At 40.1% G+C, this 20,032-nt stretch overlaps 1 protein-coding gene across 1 annotated transcript in view; it reads left to right on the top strand.

Annotated features, from left to right (window-relative positions):
* SCN5A (sodium voltage-gated channel alpha subunit 5) overlaps positions 1 to 20,032 on the top strand; it is a gene marked incomplete at both ends in the record, with an annotated part of 172,527 nt that overhangs the window by 69,443 nt on the left and 83,052 nt on the right. The window contains 4 exon segments of the mRNA XM_080610362.1: positions 1,614 to 1,746; positions 5,182 to 5,420; positions 9,651 to 9,824; positions 11,249 to 11,605. Coding sequence (XP_080466488.1) covers positions 1,614 to 1,746; positions 5,182 to 5,420; positions 9,651 to 9,824; positions 11,249 to 11,605 — 903 coding nt within the window.

The raw sequence follows: 20,032 nt of genomic DNA, 5'->3' as shown, positions 1-20,032 counted from the left end.
GACCTGCGAGCAGTATCCTGGCTATTATTTTCAGTGTCAACCAGTGGCCAAGCATCTTTGTCCTTTGTGACCATCTGACAAGGGGATGTCCCCTGCTCTCAAGGGGTCACGCTCCAGAAAGACAGCTCACAGAGCTCCAGTACTTTTTTCATACTGTTCTCATGGAATTGCCTTTCTTGAAGAGCCTTTTTAGTAGAGAAATTGTGAAGAGGCGGGATCCTGAGTCCCTCTGGTGCATGTCACAGGCACAGACAACAGAGCTGTGGGGCTGCTGCCCATGGCATGTTTCAGTTGGCATCCTGGGCGCTGCTTGGGGTGGTTAGGGCCATTTCAGACTCAAGTAGTGAGAAGATCCAGAATATTGAATCTGATTCCTGAAGCTCATTTGAATCCTGTAGCTCATTTTGACTATGGAGAAGCAAAAGCAGCTATTCTGACATCTGTATAAACCAGGGGTTATCATCTTTGTACGGATTTCTTCTCCTTTCACATTTCCTTGCCAGAGCCATCAAGACCCATCTATTTACAGTGCATCTTCCTTGCTTACATAGTGTCTTGGACCTCACAGCCTGTATGCTTGGAGGAGCATGACAAAAGCTATTAAAACACTTATCTTGGGAGACTGAATGTCTTGACCAGGAAGTCCGTGACAGAGAATGATGCTGAACTTGGCTTTCCCAGATCCTTACACCTCAACCACCTTCTTTCCTTCTACCTGTGAGAGAGCTGGAGGAGTAAAGCAGGCAAAATTTGTCAATGTATGAAGTGAGAGCTTGTAATAGTGAAAGTCTTAAGATCTTGCTCCTGTGAGCTGACAATATAAAGTATTTAGTACAGCGTGTGTCTACAGCTATACTGTGTTTCTGGCTGACTTCAGAAACCCAAGCCTTCAAAAAGTTAAACTAATTTAAAATGAAACATTAAATAAAGACAATTTGGGAGTTCTGTTTTTCTGGTATTTTCTATCTTTCTTTCACAAAGAAAAACCCACCACTTTTCCTTCTGAAACATGAGAACAAGGGGGTTTGGGTTATATTTTACTTTTCCTGAGAAAAAAGGAAGCTCAGATTCTCCACTAATTACAGAGCTTCAGCATCCATGACACCAAAGATCACCAGAATGACAATATGTTCCTGAGATTTGGCAGTGTTTCAGAACAAGAAAAAACATGTGTTGAGGAGTCAGTTTGCTTGGTCTGATATCAGAGGCCTGTAATGGAGCTGTTGCCCACGCCCCTTTTCCTCTTCTAGCAGTATAATTAAACAGTTAACACATTTCAGAATTAATGGAATAATTAATGTAATTAAGCAGGGCTTCTTTCACAAGCAGAGAGCATGGTAAAGCAGCTCTTCTGTTTCTTTGGGATCAGAAGTATCCTTTTATTTTCACCCGCATCTTTTACCTGTTTACATGAAGCTAAAGAGCAGGACAGTTTCCAAAATTGTTCAAAGAGCATTTCCAAAAGCAGCACACCAACAGCATGTGCTTAATTGGGAAATCAGTGAGCTTTGGACTTTTCAGATGGGAAAAAATAATGCTGAGGCAATTTTGAAAATGCTACCCCATATCTACTTTGGTTTTATTTTGCTGATCCAATGTGTTCATTTAAACAGACCTCTCCCTCGGACGAGGCAAGCAAGAAGCAGCTTTTAATGCCCCACCGCCCATCAGTGGACCACTCCGACGAACCCTTTCAGAGGCAGAGGGCAGTGAGCGCTGTCAGCATCATCACCAGTGCCCTGGAAGGTAAGATGTGTCTTTAGTTCCCAGACTCAGAGCCTCAGACTCAATGTTGATTGGCAGAAACAAAGTGACACAAAAGACCCTAACATTAGACTCTTGTTGTTTTGCAAGAAGGCATTATAAGCAGTTACTGCAACCCTTATAACAGAAGCAATGCTCTAACAGAAGGCAATAGAATCACTGTGTTACCCATGGACTTGTAAAAATCCTGACAAAAATGCTGGCCAGATAATCAATATTGGATCTGGTAAGATTTTTTGCCCCCATGGAATTTGATTTACTCAGGGCTAACCAAGATGGAGGGCAGTGGCGCACCAGACTGTTTGGATGGCTGTACATACATTTGTATCTCATCTCTCTGGATGGTGAGTGTTTGAATCCCACCATGAAATTTAAGTATTCTCGAAGGACCCATTTGTCCATGCAAATATTTCTCAGCAAATGTTTATATTGCACATTAGGCTTCTTATTAGGTGCAGGAGGACTTCCCTTTCCCATCTTTCCATACACCTGAACTTTGCATTTTCCTTTCACAAATTTACTGATAGCAAGACAACAACTTATAGCAAGACAACACATTTCTAGGCTCTTTACATGCAGCATGATAGAGCTTTTTACGGTTCCTCATGTCTTCTACATTATAAATTGAAACAAGATAGGAAGTTGCTACTATAGGAAAATGTCTGCCAACAAAAGTGTGAAGCAAGGAAAATTCCAGGTCTTTCTGTAGTCTTATTCTCTGTGTGACTCATGAATAGAAAGGCAAGGCAAGACAGAGGGACTTATCTGGGAGATGCCTTACAGAAAGGGACTGGACTTAGCTCTTTGGAGACAACCCAGTATGAATCCACAAAGCCCTCTTCTTCCTCAGCTTCTTACCTTCTCTGCGTTTATATTCAACAGTATTGTGGCCAGAACATATATATGTTTATATCTTTAAATAAATAAAATCTTGTATTCTTAATAGGTAAATAATCACTTAAATGTATTCCAGTATTTAGTGTAGTCTGCAAAGATTTATTTGTTTTGTTTGGGGTTTTAAGCAATTAGCTTTGTGATTGATTTGCTTCTTTGTAATGTATGAAGAGTACCTAAAAAAGCCCTAAGCTGGACGACTTCTTATTCATTTAATGGTACTTTCTATTACTTTTTATCACGGAGATAGAGACCATCAAGTCTGAGGTAACTCAGAGGTTGAACATTTTTAGCTTTATATAGAAGAAAACAGTCCTTATAAAAGATTTCCTAACTCCCAGTCTTTGATTGGTCTCTGAAATTGACTACTTGTTAACAACAAGAGGAATATCAAATCAGAATAAAATTAATCACAAGCTTTAACTGTGGTAATAGATGCATGATTTGTGCTGAACTATATGAAACTGCGAGACCAGAAGTCCCTTCCCCTTCAGTCACACCTGGTTTCTGCTTTCAGCTCTTGGGTAGTCATCGTTTGCTTGTTTTCCCAGACATTGCAAAGCCTTGCAGACAAGGAAGGACCTAAGGGGTCTTGTTGGTTTGTGGGTTTGGTTTTTGGTGGGTTTTTTTTCCTTTAAAAATAAGAGGAAAAATACCCCCAACACACACTTTGTGTCCTTCTGACCACTTTTTTATAACAGTATAAAATAGCAGAAATAAAGCAGTGAAGTCTGATTTTACTTTTCCTGTTGCAGGTGTTTCTCAAAAACTATTAAATCTGTTGTGTTTTCCAAAGATCATCTGTGCTGAGAAAGGATGTGGTTTCTTGATCTATTTAAAATGCTTTGGTGCCACATCACTGAAAACAGGGCAGGTGCATCTACCTCCTTCCCTTGCTGAGTTCCTGCAGTTTGGTTTGACTGTACAAACAGCTGATTTTCAGCTGGATCAATAAGTAAAACCAGCTCACCCAGAAGAAGCAGGAGCACAAAAGCTGGCAAAAGGACAGAGGAATAACATATGGCTGAGGCTGAGAGATGAAACTGCCGTCTTTGGTAGCAACCTGGACTTACAGGGGCTTCTCTCAAGTGTGGAGCCTCAGGGAAATGTGTGCCCATTATGAAGGTCCCCAAATTAATAATAGTGGAGTAAGCAGGGTTGGTTAGAAGTGATTATGAGAAGTATGGATTTACCTGGAAAATTAGATCCTTTGGGAAGTGACTGACCTAAATTCCTTATTACTTTCAGAGGTGGGTTTAAAAAAAAAAAAAAATACAAAATTAAGATTTTACATTGACATTGATCGGGGTATTTTTCACATCTTTCACTCCCCATCATGTGGGGTTCTCACATCGTTTTAGGCACCTTTAAACCCTGTTTGGAGGCTGGAAAAGACATAATCATTTCTCGGCAGTGATTTGGTTTCCCAGAGATCTCGGAGCAGAGTAGATGTTTGTACAAAACGTGTGCATGTGGGACATAATCTGATATTTTGAAAGCTTGCTAGAGGACACCTAATACCTCAGTTCTGTTGCCCAATGAAGAAAAAATGCACAGAGAATGCATCCTGACTTGAGAGAGGAGGCTGTTTATAAACTGATTGAAATAACAGCCTTGGCTGAAGTTTTCCTCTTATCAGTGCAGGTTCTAATTATATAGACTAAGACTGTTATACAGCATTCCATGCCTATAAAGGAATCAGAAAAGGAAAGCATTAAGCTATTTCACTAATCATTATCATTCAGCCATTAACTGTCTTTTTTGGCTTTTCTTTTTCACTTTTTAATGCAAATTATACTTCTGAAGCTATTTCAGTTCTTTTGTGCTCAAGTAAAATGGACATATGAAAGTTGTATTTTAGGTAATATTTTAAAAGCACCTCTAAAAAGCACATTGGAGCCCTAGTAGCATTTTCAAACTGACTTATGAATTCCCCTGATTTTGTATGTGGGCCTTTTAGAAGAAATCACACACTAAATGCCTGTTTGGATTGCATATCAAGAGCAGAAACCATATGGATAACCAGTGATACTCTAGCTCTCAAGTGATTAAATCAGCTCTAAATATTGGATTTAAGCTCTTTCAGCTCTTAACTGCTTTAAAAGGTATATTTAAGATACTCCTAAAGTGTGGCACGGGAATGAAAAAAATATTCCAATCTAAGTTAAATGAAAATAGAGTATTCTTATCTATTTGAACTTGGAAAAATGGAAAACAGAGTGAAAATCTGAGCCTATATATAATGCTGGACTTTACATATTTAGTGTGATTCTCTCTTTTTGCTTCCGACACTTTTAAAAAGTTATTACTTTCAGAATAAGACACTGTCTGCTAAGTGCAGGTCAACTGATAAAACCCCCACAGTGTGTAATTTGCCAGCATATTAGGACAGAAATATTTTTATCCTAAAAAAAATGTTTGGGGTAATTCAGGGGCCTTCCTTTATGTTGTGAGTCATTTTAAGTGTTCTCTTTTCCTATAACTCAATGTGAATTGACTATTACTTTACTGCTTGTGACTTAGAGCTTGAGGAATCACACCAGAAATGTCCTCCCTGCTGGAACCACTTTGCTGTTAAATTTCTCATTTGGGATTGTTGCCCGCTTTGGCTTTTAATCAAGAAATTTGTCAAGTTTGTGGTAATGGACCCATTTACCGACCTCACCATCACCCTTTGCATTGTGCTGAACACGCTTTTCATGGCCTTGGAGCATTATAAGATGACGAAGGAGTTTGACCACATGCTTTACATAGGCAATTTGGTAAGTGAACATGAACTTGAAGTGCTGCCTGAGGAGTATATTGCCTGCTTGTTAGTTTTGGCTGCAGCTTGGGAAGACCCCATGCTGATACATTGTCAGCATCGCTTTGCCTATGACATGTCAAGTAAGTCCACAGTCACCTGTTTCTGAGCGTGAAGAAAAAACAATGGAAGACAGTGGTCTGTATTTTGAAGCTAACATATTCTAATGTTATTAGTAACAAATAAAGCCATGTTTCTGGGCTGTTCCTGATAGGTTTCAAGTTTGTATCTGTTTAAGGAAATAAGAGAAGGATTAATGAGATTTACTTGGGATTTCTGTTAAAGCAATGATAATGCAGTTCTTGGTGACTAATCATGACTTTTAAGTTAAAACAAAACAAAACAACAAGCCAAACAAACAGGTACCAAAGCCCAAAAAATCTACAGGAAAAAGAAACCAAACCCAAGGCAAGATAGATCCTGGAGAGAAATAGAATGCTCTTTGATCGTAGGTAGATATGTATGTGGGAAGGTGCCTATGCTACATTTTCTGTGTGTCCTGCTATGCCTCCCTGCCTTAGCCATCAGTGTGTACTGGGTCCCATGCACACCCTGGGGCAGAGGGGACATGGAGCAAAACATGGGTGATGCTTCAGGGGGAAATTCTGAACATGCAGGCTAGAGCAGCCAGGGATAGAACTGCAAAGTAAGCAGAGACTGCACTTCTCCAAGGAGAAGCAGAGTGACAGATCTATAGCCAAGCTGCAGGGACAGCAGAAAGCCTTTCCAGAGGCGATGCAGTACAGTTTGTTAACCCAGGGGGCCACTAAAATTCTGCAGTTACTACAAAACGGAAGCTTTCTCTTTAATCGTCTTTCTCAGGGTTTATATTTTAAAGTTACCATGTTTTACTGCTTTAAAATCCTTTTAATTTTAGAAGAGTCTGTATTGGAAAAAGCACAGACTATCTAGCTATGGCATGGTGGAATTGCCCCTAAAACCTAGTGGTAGAAACAGAGATATCCTGTAGGACCATAATTATCCTGTAGGACCTTGTTATTCTTAGCTCTGGGCCTTCTTGGCCAGGTTGAGGTTCTTCTCCTAGGCTGTGAGACCAGTCTCCAGTTTTTCAGCTGCTGTGTCTTGGCAAATCTCTGTGTGTAGAATCTGTTTGGGTCTCTCTTGCCTCAGACCCATGGTCTTGCCCTCTGCAGAAAGCGGTAGATAAGGTAGCTCAGAAAGTCATCTCAGTACTGCATCCAGCTCCATTTTGCAGCCAGCCTTCCTTGTTGTTGCTCAACAGTTTGTGGCCTTCTAAGATGACTTAAAAGTACTCCTTCTGACCTGCTATCCATCAGAGTAGGTGGCAATGCTGCCATTTCCTCCTCTGGCAATTGGTAAATGTATCTGTGCCTTACTCTGCATTTGGCAGACCAGCTTCTGTCTTTGCAGACCACAAGCAGTGAAACTCTAGTTCCTGGCATCCCTCCTACCAACATAGCTCTTGCAGACCTGCTGGGCCTGAGCAGAGCTGAGCAGGGTGCCAACAAGGAAATAGAAACAATGAGCAGAGGCATGAATTGCAAACCAATTTCGCAAAATTTTGCAAACAAACAAACCCCAAAATCTCACTGTGAGTTCCTCAGCGCTTCCTGGAGCTATTTCTCCTCTTTGTGCTAAAGTTGAAAATAAACAAAAAAGCCTGTTAATATTTTTTGTAGCAGGCTGATGGCATGGGCTCCCTTTCCCCTGAGATCCCAAGATGGATCTGTGAGATGCCAAACCACCCCAGCTCCTAATCACGAGCTTTATTTAAACCCCCGCATAACTGGATTGATTGTGAGTAGAGCAGGTCAGAGGAAGGTAACTGCATTTTGTGGAGGATTTTGCAAAGTCATTTGGAACGAAAATTGACTTTTTTTTGCAATTTCCCACGAAAGAGAGAGTCCTGGCTCCAGGGCAGGCTGCCAGGTGATTGCATTCCCTAAACCACAAACTGCTAGACCCCTCCTCTGCCCCCGTGCTAGCTGGCCATTGTCCTGCTATTGCATCTAACCCTATTTGAATGATTGCACTAGTATTAAATGGGGGGAAATATTAAAAAGGGGAGATCTTGGTCATTTTTATCTCAAAACAAATGAAAGAATGAAAGTAGGCAATGGATTTGCTTTCTCCAAGAACAATTCTTTATCCACTGCCAGTCACTGGAGATCTCCTTCTCTGTCCATCTACTTCATGCAGCATCTGTTACTTTGAGGCTCCTTTAGATCATCACTTACAGGAATAAACATTTTCAAATGTGATCAGAAGGCCAGCCAAGCACGTGTACATGGTTCATCTGCCTATGTGGTGCCAGCACTTAAAAAATGGGTAGCTAGAACAAGATTCCCCCGATTTTTATTTCCTTTAGAAACAGATACCATTATGCGATATTTAAGCCTAAATAGCTGAAATGATAGATAAAAGATTATTAATTTTTTTTAAAGGCAAAGCTCTCCAAATCACCATTGTCATATTTAGCTCGAGCAGAATGTTAAGTTACTTGCTTTCTTTCCAGCCTTTATCACTTTAAGTATCCAGCCTCTTGTCCAAGTGTCGTCAGTGTGTACCAGGTGCCAGTGATTTGACAACTGCTGATGGAAGTTCGTAACTGGTGCATGTACATGATTCCTGATGCCTTTAGGAAGGCTCAGACATTTTGCTATCTTGCCGTGACATTTCCTTTTCAGAAGGCTATTGATTAAAATGATTCAGGCAAAGAAAGTGATCCTCCTGAGTCATTTCTTAGCAAGATGGTTGCATAATGTATGCAGCATGCTATTGTGGTTTTTAAGGCAGTCCACTTGATACAATTTCACAGACATCCAGTTTTGTCTTGTTCCTCTGTCCTAAGGGAAATTGGAGCACTCCGGTGGGAAGCTTTGGTATCTCTGACCACCGTGACTCAGAAATTGTTGGCGAGTTAGAAGTATGAGACAGGTCATTGTGTTGAGTTCTTGGTAAGGGATGGTGATGGGATGTTGATACATCCCAAGGTACTGTTGCAGCTCAAGATATTATTTTCCTGATGAAATTTATTTTTTTTATTTATTTTTATTGCTTAATATCATAATTACATAACTTTAACTTTTCCCTTCTACATCTTATGGGGTTTCTCATCTCTGTTGCTCAGAGTTGATCAGTTTTGCTGGGATAATGCTGCAAATATTTAGCTTATTTGAAGGAAAATGCTTCTCTTTGACTGCACGTTACTGATATGTGTGCTCTGGGTTCCCCCCTTGTTTTTAACCAGCACAGTGTATTAGTGTTGACTGTTTCATGGAAAACTGTGTGCTTTAATATATATGTACAACAGAGATTTTTTCAGAAACATAAAGCTCTGTGTAGCTTGTACTGGGACTTGGAATGAAACTGCATATGAAGACCTCAGTGCCCACATTTTGTCATTTCAGGTAGACTGTAGCCTTATGTTGTGCACTTAAAATGTTACTTAAGGAGGCATACGAAAGCACAAGATCTGATCCTCTGAGATACTTTGCCAGGAATGTGTTAAAAGTGAATTTGCTGTCAGTAGCCTTCCCTTACTCCCCCCCCCCCCCCCCCCCCCCAATATTTATATGTTGTTTTACAGAAAAATGTTCCAATTAGAAGTTCCGCCATATGACATTTGAGCTGGGTCATAAATAAGCGATATGTTCCCAAGACACTGTCAAAAGAAAATTACCAGGAGTATTTGTAAAAAAAATGTCTAGGACTCAAACTAGAGTTTCTAATCACCTGTCAGCTATAACCTCAGAATGACTGGAGACTTATGTTGCCCTGGTATTGACAATAATAACAAAATAAAAAGGGATAGTACAGCAAGAACACTACAACCCCAATACCCTTCAACACTCACGATCCATTTATTTGTGTTTCTCCACTGAAATGAATAGATTTAACCTCTATAAAAGCCACCTTTGCACTTTCTTTTTTTACCACTGGGATTGTTCAGATAGTTGAAGGAGGTGGAAATGTATGTTTCAATCCAGAGCTTGAACTTGGATGTCATTGTAACTTTACAGCAGTATCGTGAAAAGACTAGAAAAAGTTGTAATAGTGATAAAGAACCAGGCATGAAAAATTAAGTATTTGCTTGTAAAATATTTGGGGTTTTGTTTTCTGCTGTGTTCACCTGTATCAGTGGAAAGTCTGCAAGCAAAGAGGTGTGCTTAAAAGGTTACTTTGACTTCGTATTTTCTTTCGGCAGGTCTTCACTGGGATTTTTACAGCAGAAATGATCTTCAAAGTAATTGCCCTTGACCCCTACTACTATTTTCAGCAGGGCTGGAATATTTTTGACAGCATAATTGTTATTCTAAGCCTGATGGAACTGGGTTTGTCCAGTATGGGAAACCTGTCTGTTTTACGCTCCTTTCGACTGGTAATGGTCTTATTCTGTTCTCACCCCTCTTCTTTTATGATATATAAACTGACATGAATGCAACATATTTTCTTAAAAACGCATCTGCCGATAAAGACTTTAATTGCTGCAAACTGGTGAACAGTATGTGACAGTAATTATAGGCTGCGCGATAAATGGAATTGCTCCAGATCTACATCAGGGTAAATGAGAACATAATTTGATTCCTTCTAGCTGTGCCAGGTACTTACAGAACACTTAAAATGTTTGAGTTCCAATTTGTAATAAAACTCTGCCATTTTATACCTGTACACCTGTTAGCATAGTCAGCAGATAATTGATAGCCCAAGAAATGCAAGAGCCAGTATGTTGTTTTAGAAGTTGTTATTCTTAAATTATGTTATAAACATGCCACTGTTCTTTTAAATGTTGTCAAAAGAAGATGTCTTTGAATTATTCACGGGATGATTTTTTTTCCTAGAACTGATCAGCATAACATAGCATCTGTCTTTCACGGGAACTCCTTAGCTGTCAGCTTCTTTGTTATGCACGGCATAGTGGTATTCTATTAATGAGAGACTGCTGGCATATTGGAACAGAAAAGTAGTTTCCTTGCCAGCCTGACATTTGTGTTGCACTTCATGTACCAGGATGTCCATGCTAATCATTCTGGCCATGATATGGCTTCACAACTTGGAAAGACCAGGAAAATAAGCCCTTATGATTACATTTAGCAGAAGACTTTTTCCCAAAAAAATCCTCTGCACTGCTCAAAAATGCTAAATTTTCACTGCTTGTGTTACATGCTGGGAGTCTCCTGTTAGTTTTTGAGCAATCCTTCTTCAATAGGGCTGAAATTAACCTTCGATTGAAAACACAGCACAAGGGCTAGGCACCATTTATGTCCTTAAAATAGGTCTTAAGTGGGACGTGGGTTGTGCGTAGACTGTGTGATCCTCGGCACAGAGGTGATTTTCACCCTGGGAGCTAACAGCTAATAGCATCTGGCTGAGGCTTGCTCTGAAACACTGAGGAATTTCTTCTCTCTTTGTGGGATCAAACCCTAAAACCCCTTCCCCCAGATGCCTGCCAGGCTATTTAATTTGAGGAGAAAAAACATATGTAAAAGAAAATACTAAGACGTGAGTTTTCCTCCTTCCATCCTCTCCCCAGTCATTATGATTTTGCAGGAATGAGCCGCTAAAAGCTCGTCTATCTAACAGGGCAGAGCATAGCTCTGGAAAACTGAATTCTTGTCTAAGAAGCCCAGCTGATATTTTATTAATAGTACTAGTGAGGTTAACAGGAAGTATGGCTAAAATCACCTTGTACCACACACACTGTGGTATTTAGCATCTTTCATGTTTTATGCAGTTTAATAATTCATCAGCTGAAATGTCTGTTGCTTCTGTGAACTGACACTGTTGTTTATGTTTTGTTCACAGCTGCGAGTCTTCAAGTTGGCAAAGTCCTGGCCGACCTTAAATACACTCATCAAAATCATTGGTAATTCAGTAGGTGCCCTCGGTAACCTCACTCTTGTGCTGGCAATCATCGTCTTTATTTTTGCTGTGGTAGGAATGCAGCTTTTTGGGAAAAGCTACATAGACAATGTGAAGAAGATAAGCATGACTGGCAATTTGCCACGGTGGCATATGAATGACTTTTTCCACTCGTTCCTCATCATCTTCCGAATTTTGTGTGGGGAGTGGATTGAGACCATGTGGGACTGCATGGAAGTAGCTGGGCAGCCACTGTGCCTTCTTGTCTTCTTGTTGGTCATGGTGATAGGAAACCTGGTGGTGAGTTCTCAAGATTCTTTTTCTCCTTTTCCCGATATGTGTGTGCAAATGTACAATTTTTTTAATCCAGAAATAGCAAATCTGATATTGCTCCATGGCTTTAATTCTGTGAACCAAGTTGTCGCCCAGAGAAACTTGTTCATATCCCAAATACAAAATCGCTAGCATTGCATTACTAATTAGGAATGAAGGCTTACTCATTTTTGCAGAAGAATAGATAACGTTTTACTAGGAGAAAGGTGTATGGGCTAGTTATAATTATTTTATTTCTTAGGCCAATCATGGGGCTGAAGGGATTCCATATCTCTCTTCTACACAGGAGGGAATAGCATCTTAACTGTCACTATATTGGGAGATGTTTTTATTTCCCTTCATTTTTGGTCCAGAACACATGAACCTTATACCTATCACAATGTCTTTGAGTGGAGTTTTGCATGTCTTTAGCCTGCATGTTCTAGGAAGCTACAGGTTGTTTTTACAGTAGTCACTTGCTCACTTGCTTTTTTAATAGACTGTCATATAAGCATGGCTTACATAAGCTCTGAACCTATTAAGACTGAATTGTATTTCCCTGTTGACATTTTAAGGAGCGCTTTGCTGGCTTGCATCCTTGTGGAAATGTTTCGCCTGTTCAGCTTAACAGAACATCTTTGACATTGAGGCTCTAATTTGACATTGGTTGAAGGAGATGGAAATGTACTTACTGTTTGTGTAGAGAGTTGTTTAATAGTAGATACTGCTATAAAAAAAATTTGGGTTTTGCTACTGATTACTTTTAGGGGTTGTTTTGCTTTGAAGTACCCAAAGTTTTCGTTCTCAGCTGCTTGAATATAAAAGTTCTTGAAAGTGCTTGTAGAAAAACAGAGACCATTGTTTTGTTTACATTAATTTACATTTTAACAGTTAGTTTTGCACTGGAACAGGTTGCCCAGAAAAGCAGTGTTCAAGGCCAGGTTGGATGGGTCTTGGAGCAACATGGTCTAGTGGAAGGTGTCCCTGCCTGTGGCAGGGGGATGGAGCTAGATCGTCTTTGAGGTCCCTCCTAACCAAAACCATTCTATTATTCTATAATTCAATATGTTAATTATCAGCTAGAGGGAAAGTCATCTTATTCCTCTGGCATCACCAAGATTCTTGTCACATCTGCCAGTATTTATGTCTGTGGTCCCTTTCCCAACTGCAAGGCTAAGCAATACACAGCAGACCTCAGCTACTAAAGTAAAGGCTGCAAACTGGTGTTGGAAGAGTTACAACCACTACAACTCTGTGGTACTTTCGGTGATTCAGTTCGCAGGTCTTGCCAAGTCTCACTAACATTCAAAGGAATGGCAGAAGAAAATTCAGGGAAGTTAGTAAGTGTCCTGGGTAACTTCATGTTATAGAGCAGTCCAGCTATTGAAAGGAATTTTAGTAAATCTTTTATCTTTGGTTTGTGTTTATACGTCCTGCAAATATCTTGGACCAATGCAGTGCCACATGAAACTATTTTTACTGTGAGTCAGCTGATATTTGAGTGATCTGCAAAGAACTAAACTTTACAACATAGTTGGAAAGTATGTGCTGTGTAACTGCCTTTGGCATAATAGGACTATGCTGGTATTGTCTGATGGCATTTTTACAATATTTGAAGCTGATTTGGAAGGTAAAGCCAAACTGGATATAATAAAATAGTTCTCCCTCATTTGTAAGAAAGAACTTCTGAAATTGCTAAGTGAATAATTGTGCTTAATGTTAAGTTTTATGAAGGGCTTAACATATTTCCTACATATGTGTATGTTACTGAGGTTAATAAGGAAAATCACCATGACAGGAATTATTAAGAAGATGAAGGGGAGTTTGGGTAGTGAGGCAGTCCCTAATGCCCCCTACTTTAGCAGGTCAGCCAACATGAGAGTCAAGCGTGACACCAGCCACTTCTCAGGGACAATTGCGTGTAATGGGTGCTAACAACTTGCATGAATAAAACTGACATTTCAATCACAGATGCAACAACCTTCCAACCTCATTCTGTGTGCATGATGCATGCTGGCCAAGCCACCCTTTTATTCTTCTGCTGGCTACCTGGATGAAGCCTATTTTATACCAGCTTCTCCTGAAATGCCATCAAGTGAAGGGCAACTTGACGCAGGGCAGAAATGCACTATCTGACTTTGCTCATGCTCCAATTTGTCTGTGTATGACATAGACAGCACTCAAAAAGCATCAGTTAGCATTAACCCAAGCTAACAGCTGCAGTGCATTAACACGCCCTCAGGGCTGAGGTTTTCAACTGGTGTTGTCTCACCTCTGCCTGATTTACATGTATCCCCTTGCACTTCCATGGCGCATTCACCACCCAATCCACCACAAGCTGGTAATTCACTGCTGCATTTGCATGGTGGATTTTGTCTTCCTGGAGTCACAGGCATGCCAAGATGTAGAGTCTGTAACCAAAGAAATTCTGACATCTTCAGAATTTTCCTGAAACATGAAATATAAGGCTGGAAATGCTTTTTTAGGATCAGCCCCAGGATTTTTTTTTTTTTCTTCTTTTAATGATATTTTATGAGAACACAAAGGTAAAAAGCACCCTCAATTTCTAGGGTATCAGGCTATCCTGTAGGAAAAAATACATAGCCGTTATCATTGAATTAATGCGTGATGCATGGAATTATGAAATACAAAGTGTAAGGTCATGCACTCAGCCCTATTTAAGAATTTATGTTATGATCAAGTAGCTTACCAACAGAAAACATTTGAGAGGATAATAAAAGTATATGTATCAGTCACTGTGGACATCTACATCTGAGATAATTGCATGGAGAAGCCTTTGCAGTCAGATCTGGTTAATGGAATCCATGAAGTCATAAAATATCTTACCAAAAAAGGCATCTAAAATGCATTAGATTAAATAGCCCATTTCTGGGGCTATTTAATCTATAGTAACCATTTCTGTCCCTGAAGTCTTGGGAGGCAGATGTAGCTGTATATATCCCTATGTACATATACTTTGGCTGACTGAACCAATATGATGTACCAGTGTACGGATACATTGCACCCATGAAAAAAATTAATGTTATTCCAATAAATATTAGGAGAGGTAATTACAGAAAGTATGAATGCTGTTACATAGAGATCTGCAATACTAGATATGCAATATACCTCATTAATGACTGATGCTCAAGAAAGACTAAGTGCTACTGGGAAAAGCACAGTATTGGAATATATCAAAATATGAAGATGATGAGGGGAACATAGAGCTAGGCATGGAAGGAGAATAATTGTGACAGGAGAATAGTAAGTGACAGGATATTGCTCATTCCAGAACAAAGGAATATAAATCACTGTGGGTACCTTTAGGCTGGGTTTGGAAAGGAGACTTCTGACAGCACAATGAGGTTGTTCAGGAGGACTTTCCAGCAAGACTGACTAGCCCCAAATCAGTAGTGTGTGAGATAGAACTTGGGAAGTTTGTGAAGGAAACAACCCATATTAGCAGGGGGCTTGACTTGGCTACCCAAGAGCACCTTCTAGTCACATTCTTGGAAAAATAGACTTTTGTCCCCCCCTACATGTCCTTCCTACAAGTCAGTGTAACATGGTTCCTTGAAGAGATGTTCTGGGAAAATGCCGATAAACCTCCATCAAGTCAAAATCTGTGGATTCTTAAGCTGGTCAGATGCCAAGAAAATGTCATTAAGTCTCATTTACCACCATTTCTATCTTTAACAGCCAAAGTCTGTTGATAAAATGACATATTACCACAGCTGTTCTGACAGAGACATATCTCTGCAGTAAGGCAAGAAAGAAATCAAGTTACGGGCAATGATAACTTCTTAGTATTTCCACCTCAACACGTTCTTCCACAAGAGTCTATCTCCCTACCAGTAGAAGGTTTTCATGAGCACCACCAGTGCAACATGGATGAAAATAAATATCCTAGGAGGATAAGGGTGAGGGGAATGAAGGGCCATTTATCAGAGATCCTGGCTTTAATGATGTGCAAGAGAGAAATTTTGGGATTGGGAGGATTGTTTGAGTAGGAAAGAGAAGTGACTACAGGTATATATGAAGCTTAGTCTGTAAGAAGAAATCCACAGCAATTTCCTGCCAAGAATCACTTTCCTAAGTGTCCTGGATTCAACAGCAGCATTCAGTTTTTCTCCTTCTTAGTAGCTGGTTCAGTGCTGTGGTTTTGACTTTCGGCCTGGGAATAATACTGATAAAGCCAATGTTTTCAGTTACTGGTCAGGATGTTTACCCTGACCAAGGACTTTGTGAGTCTCATGCTCTGCCAGGGAGGAGGAGAAGCCGGGAGGAAGCAGGGACAGGACACCTGACCCAAACTAGCCAAAGAGGTATTCCATACCACAGCACATCATGCCCGGGGATGTAACTGGGAGTTACCCGGAAGGGCACATCCTCTTCTCTGTCGGGCTCATTTCCGGCAGGTGGTATCGTATTCTCTTCCCTTGTTATTTCTCTTATCATTATTATTATTGGTGGCAGCAGTAGTGATTTGTGTTATACCTTAGTTACTGGACTGTTTTTATCTCAACCCGTGGGAGTTACATTCTTTCGATTCTTCTCCCCATCCCTCGGGGTGTGGGGGTGTGGGGAGTAGACTGCGTGGTTCTGATTTATGGCCTGGGCTTAAACCACGACACTAAGTGACAGACACTAAGTAACATAAGGAGTCGTTGGGTCTCATGCGGCTTTCTAATGCTTACTAGCTATGTTGTAATCCTGTAGTTAGGCAAAATTACGTTCTCCGTGTGCCTGCAAATTTGTGTCTACCCAGATAGTTTTATTTCTTTTCTATTTGTTTTAACATTAAGAACAAAAGAAAGGCCTGTGGTAAATGTTTCATTCTGATGACCTTTGTTTGCTTTTTTAAAATTTGTTTGCTAACGTTGCCTTTAGTTTGTTTGTAGTCAAGAAAACAGAACAAAAAACTCACAAAAGAAGTAGCTGTGATGTACAGTGTATAAACTTGTAAGATGGGGCTGCCATTTGGATTGTCTGGTCTTCAGCACTTGGGTTTTTTTTCTATATGAAAGCATTTCCTAGAATTAATTACTGTTACTACATGAGCACCATGTTCTCCAGTCTAGGAACATGAGAGGGGATGTAAGTGGCCACCTGTGTAGGAGAACCGGTAGCCCACCCTGTCGGAATCCATCAGCTGGCCAACTGTGGGGGGGTTTCAAAGGCAAGGGACTATCCCAGCTGAAAGTTTGTGGTCAGTGCAAGGTTTGAAGTTTAAGAATATGGAGGAAGATGATCTTACACATTTGTCCTCTGTGCCAGAAAATGTTCTTGGGCACATTCAATTTATTAGGATAGAACTAACCACAAAGTCCTGTCTTGCCCAATGCTGATACCTCTCTATCACTGCAAATTTCTCAGCAGATCACAAGCAGGCTTGAAAGAAGCTTATGGTAATGTGTCAGATTTTCTCTTTGCTTAAGTGAAATAGATATAGAGAACTATCACTGTCCCTTGTGGTAAAATCATAAGCAAAATAGCTAGACATCTAACAGGCCTAGGTAAAAGTGGATTACAATTTTATGTTTCAAGAGCTCAGGCAGCCAAAGCATATTATGATGGTCAAAGAAGGTCTTCAAATGAGACTTATGTTTCTGCCTGACCTGATGGGAATGTCACTGAGGAAAGATAGAGCAGGACTCAGACACTTTTAACAGACATGAGGCATTACATCAGAGGGTTTCAAGACTATGAAGGTATAACAGGGTGACTAAGGGTTGCTTTATACCAAAGGAATGAGGCCTCATTCATTAAGATTCCTTGTGTCAATAAACAAATTAAAATGGAACACTGATGACATATGATAGCATTTTTCCAGCTATCTTCTCATTTTTTCACAAATTATGTATAAATCTAGAACTACCAAAGCCTTATTTTCATGGTTTTTACTGTCTATCCCTAGAGAAACGTACAGCTCAAGAGTTGCAGCAAGACTTCCTGAATCAAGTAATTATTTTTGCATTTAATGACAAACATATTCTCATTCATGGAGGCCACTGAAGACATCACTCTGTGAATAGAAGTTAATCTCCTTGGAGGGAAATGTAGTATTTATATTGGATCTGATGATTATGATAAACAAACTGGAATTATAAAATAATGTGTGCCTTCTAATTGAAAATACGAGGTTAAACTGCTTGCTGAAAATTAAAGCAAGTTTGGGAAGAAGGTATTACAAGTCCTAGTTACAACATTTTAGGTTTTAGTTTTCTAGTTTTCAAACCACAGGAGAGGTCTGCATCCTCAAGCTTTGTATATTGTACTTCTACCACCGCTTGTACTCTCTGTGGGCTCACCAGTTCCACTTCTTGCACAATGGAGGGAAGAGGTGATAAGATACAACTATATAAAGCTGGGAGAGAACAGCATTTAGCAAGGAGATGTGCATCCATGGGAGATTCAAAGAGAAGTTCAGGTTGTTCCAAGCCTTGCATGAGCACTGCCTTCCCTCTGCTCTCTCTGCACCTTCATGTTCGTATCCTGGATGCAGTTGTTCACCTCATCTGCTCTTTCAGCAGCTCCCAACATTCTGGAAATATGCATTTGTGTTCTTGGTAACATCAGCTCATAAATCCATCAGACAAACAGGTGACAATAGGTATGTCAGTAACAGTCATTCTCAGGACATGCAAAATCTGCAAAGTGGAGGGCATGTGGGGTGCCATGGAGGAGGAGGAGGACTCATCAGTAAGCTGCAGGAGCCATAATGACAGCTGGGAAATTCTGGGGATAGGGGCTGGAGAGTTACGAGGGTCTAAGAGAAGCCAGTGAGCTCAAGGGATCATTAACACGAAGTGGAAGTGTCATTTGAGTCTGTCTCATCAACTTGGACACTTACATAAGGGAGGTGAATTTTCTTTTTTGAGTCACATGCAGCTTTGCAGAAGAGCAGCCTGGAATACATGAATAAGCACATTTGGGGACAGAGGCACGATATAGTCAAAACAACTGTCAGCATGTTACCATCCTTTTTGCTTCTTTTCATGTGTGCTTATGGCTGGCAGCAGGTATATCCAGCATTTGAGTTTGGAGAACTCAAACTTCAGAGGAAAGTACCTAAACCTCAGCACATTTGCTGGCTTCCCCCTTCACATTTTCCATGCCAGCTACTGCACAGTCCACTTTTCCCGGAGCAATTTTTTCTGTTTGTATTCCCCATTATCCACCCTTGCTTGAGCAGCATCTGGGAAGCAGAGCACCTAGGTAGCTGATGCTTTTAAGCAAATGTCTGGCTATACCTACTTAAGTATTATGCATCCTCAAGTCTAATGAAAGGTCCACGAGAAACAGAAGCATGTGATGATCAAAAAGATAAATCCTGACACCAACGATCAATCAGTGCAATTGCTACTGATGACTCCTAGCAGAGATGGAAAGCTTGCATTCTTGTATGGGTTACTTTGAAGACAAATCTTTTGCCTAAGACTCCAGGCTTTAAAAATTGTGTGATTAGCAGTGCCCACATAAATAACTATCATTTATTTTATTGGGTAGATATATCCCACCCTCATGTGTAACACCAGATGCTGATACTAGAAAGTCTGGGAATATGACCCTTAGGATATTTATGATGGACCATCAAAGATTGCTGGGTTTCAAAAATGCCACTGTATAGTAGATTAAGTAGACTCCATTCAAAGCTTGGAGATAAAGAGCTATTTTGCCCCAGAGAGATGAGGGAAGTGCAGCTGAGAACAGATGGGAGGAGAAACTACTTTCAAAATGAGCTCCTAAAAAGTAATCTGCTTCCTTCTGTCACTCCAGATTTATGAGTTTATGATTCCTGCCACAGCCTCAGTTATTTCTTCTGAAGAGTTGAATCTTGGCACTTAGTAACTAAATCTGAACACGCATCATGTATTAGGGGACAAGTGTGTTCAGCTCCTTTTTTCACTGTACTGTATGGTGTCAATGTTGAATATATCTACTAAAATCTGCCAGTATTTTTTCCACAACATCCATCCACAGGAAGGTAGATCTGTTTTTTAATACAAATAGCCAAAATCCTAATAAAAGTTGGGGTACAGAAGAGGAGCAAGCTTTTGCTTCTACTGCAGCTCAGAGAAGGTTGAAAACAAAAACTGGACAAAGACTTTTATTTTTCATCTGTGAAATAAGGAATTCCCCAAAGCAATAATCCAAAACAGATTCATTGATGGACTGTGACAGATTTTCGCATTTGGTGCAGAATTTCATCAGTATAATTATAAGTATTACTTCTTGATCTGTAAATGAGTCACTGTGATGTATCAGAGAGGAATAAAATCTGATAATAATGCTAGTGCTCTTTCGTAGGTATATATATAAGGGAATATGAAACTATCTCCCGTTAACCTGCATAGGTGTGAGATGACTTAGAAATATGGAGGAAGAATAATGCTAATAAATACGTTCAATCAA

Source organism: Psittacula echo (assembly GCF_963264785.1).
Source record: "Psittacula echo genome assembly, chromosome: 2".
NCBI lineage: Eukaryota > Metazoa > Chordata > Aves > Psittaciformes > Psittacidae > Psittacula > Psittacula echo.
This window is presented reverse-complemented; position numbering and strand designations above follow the sequence as displayed.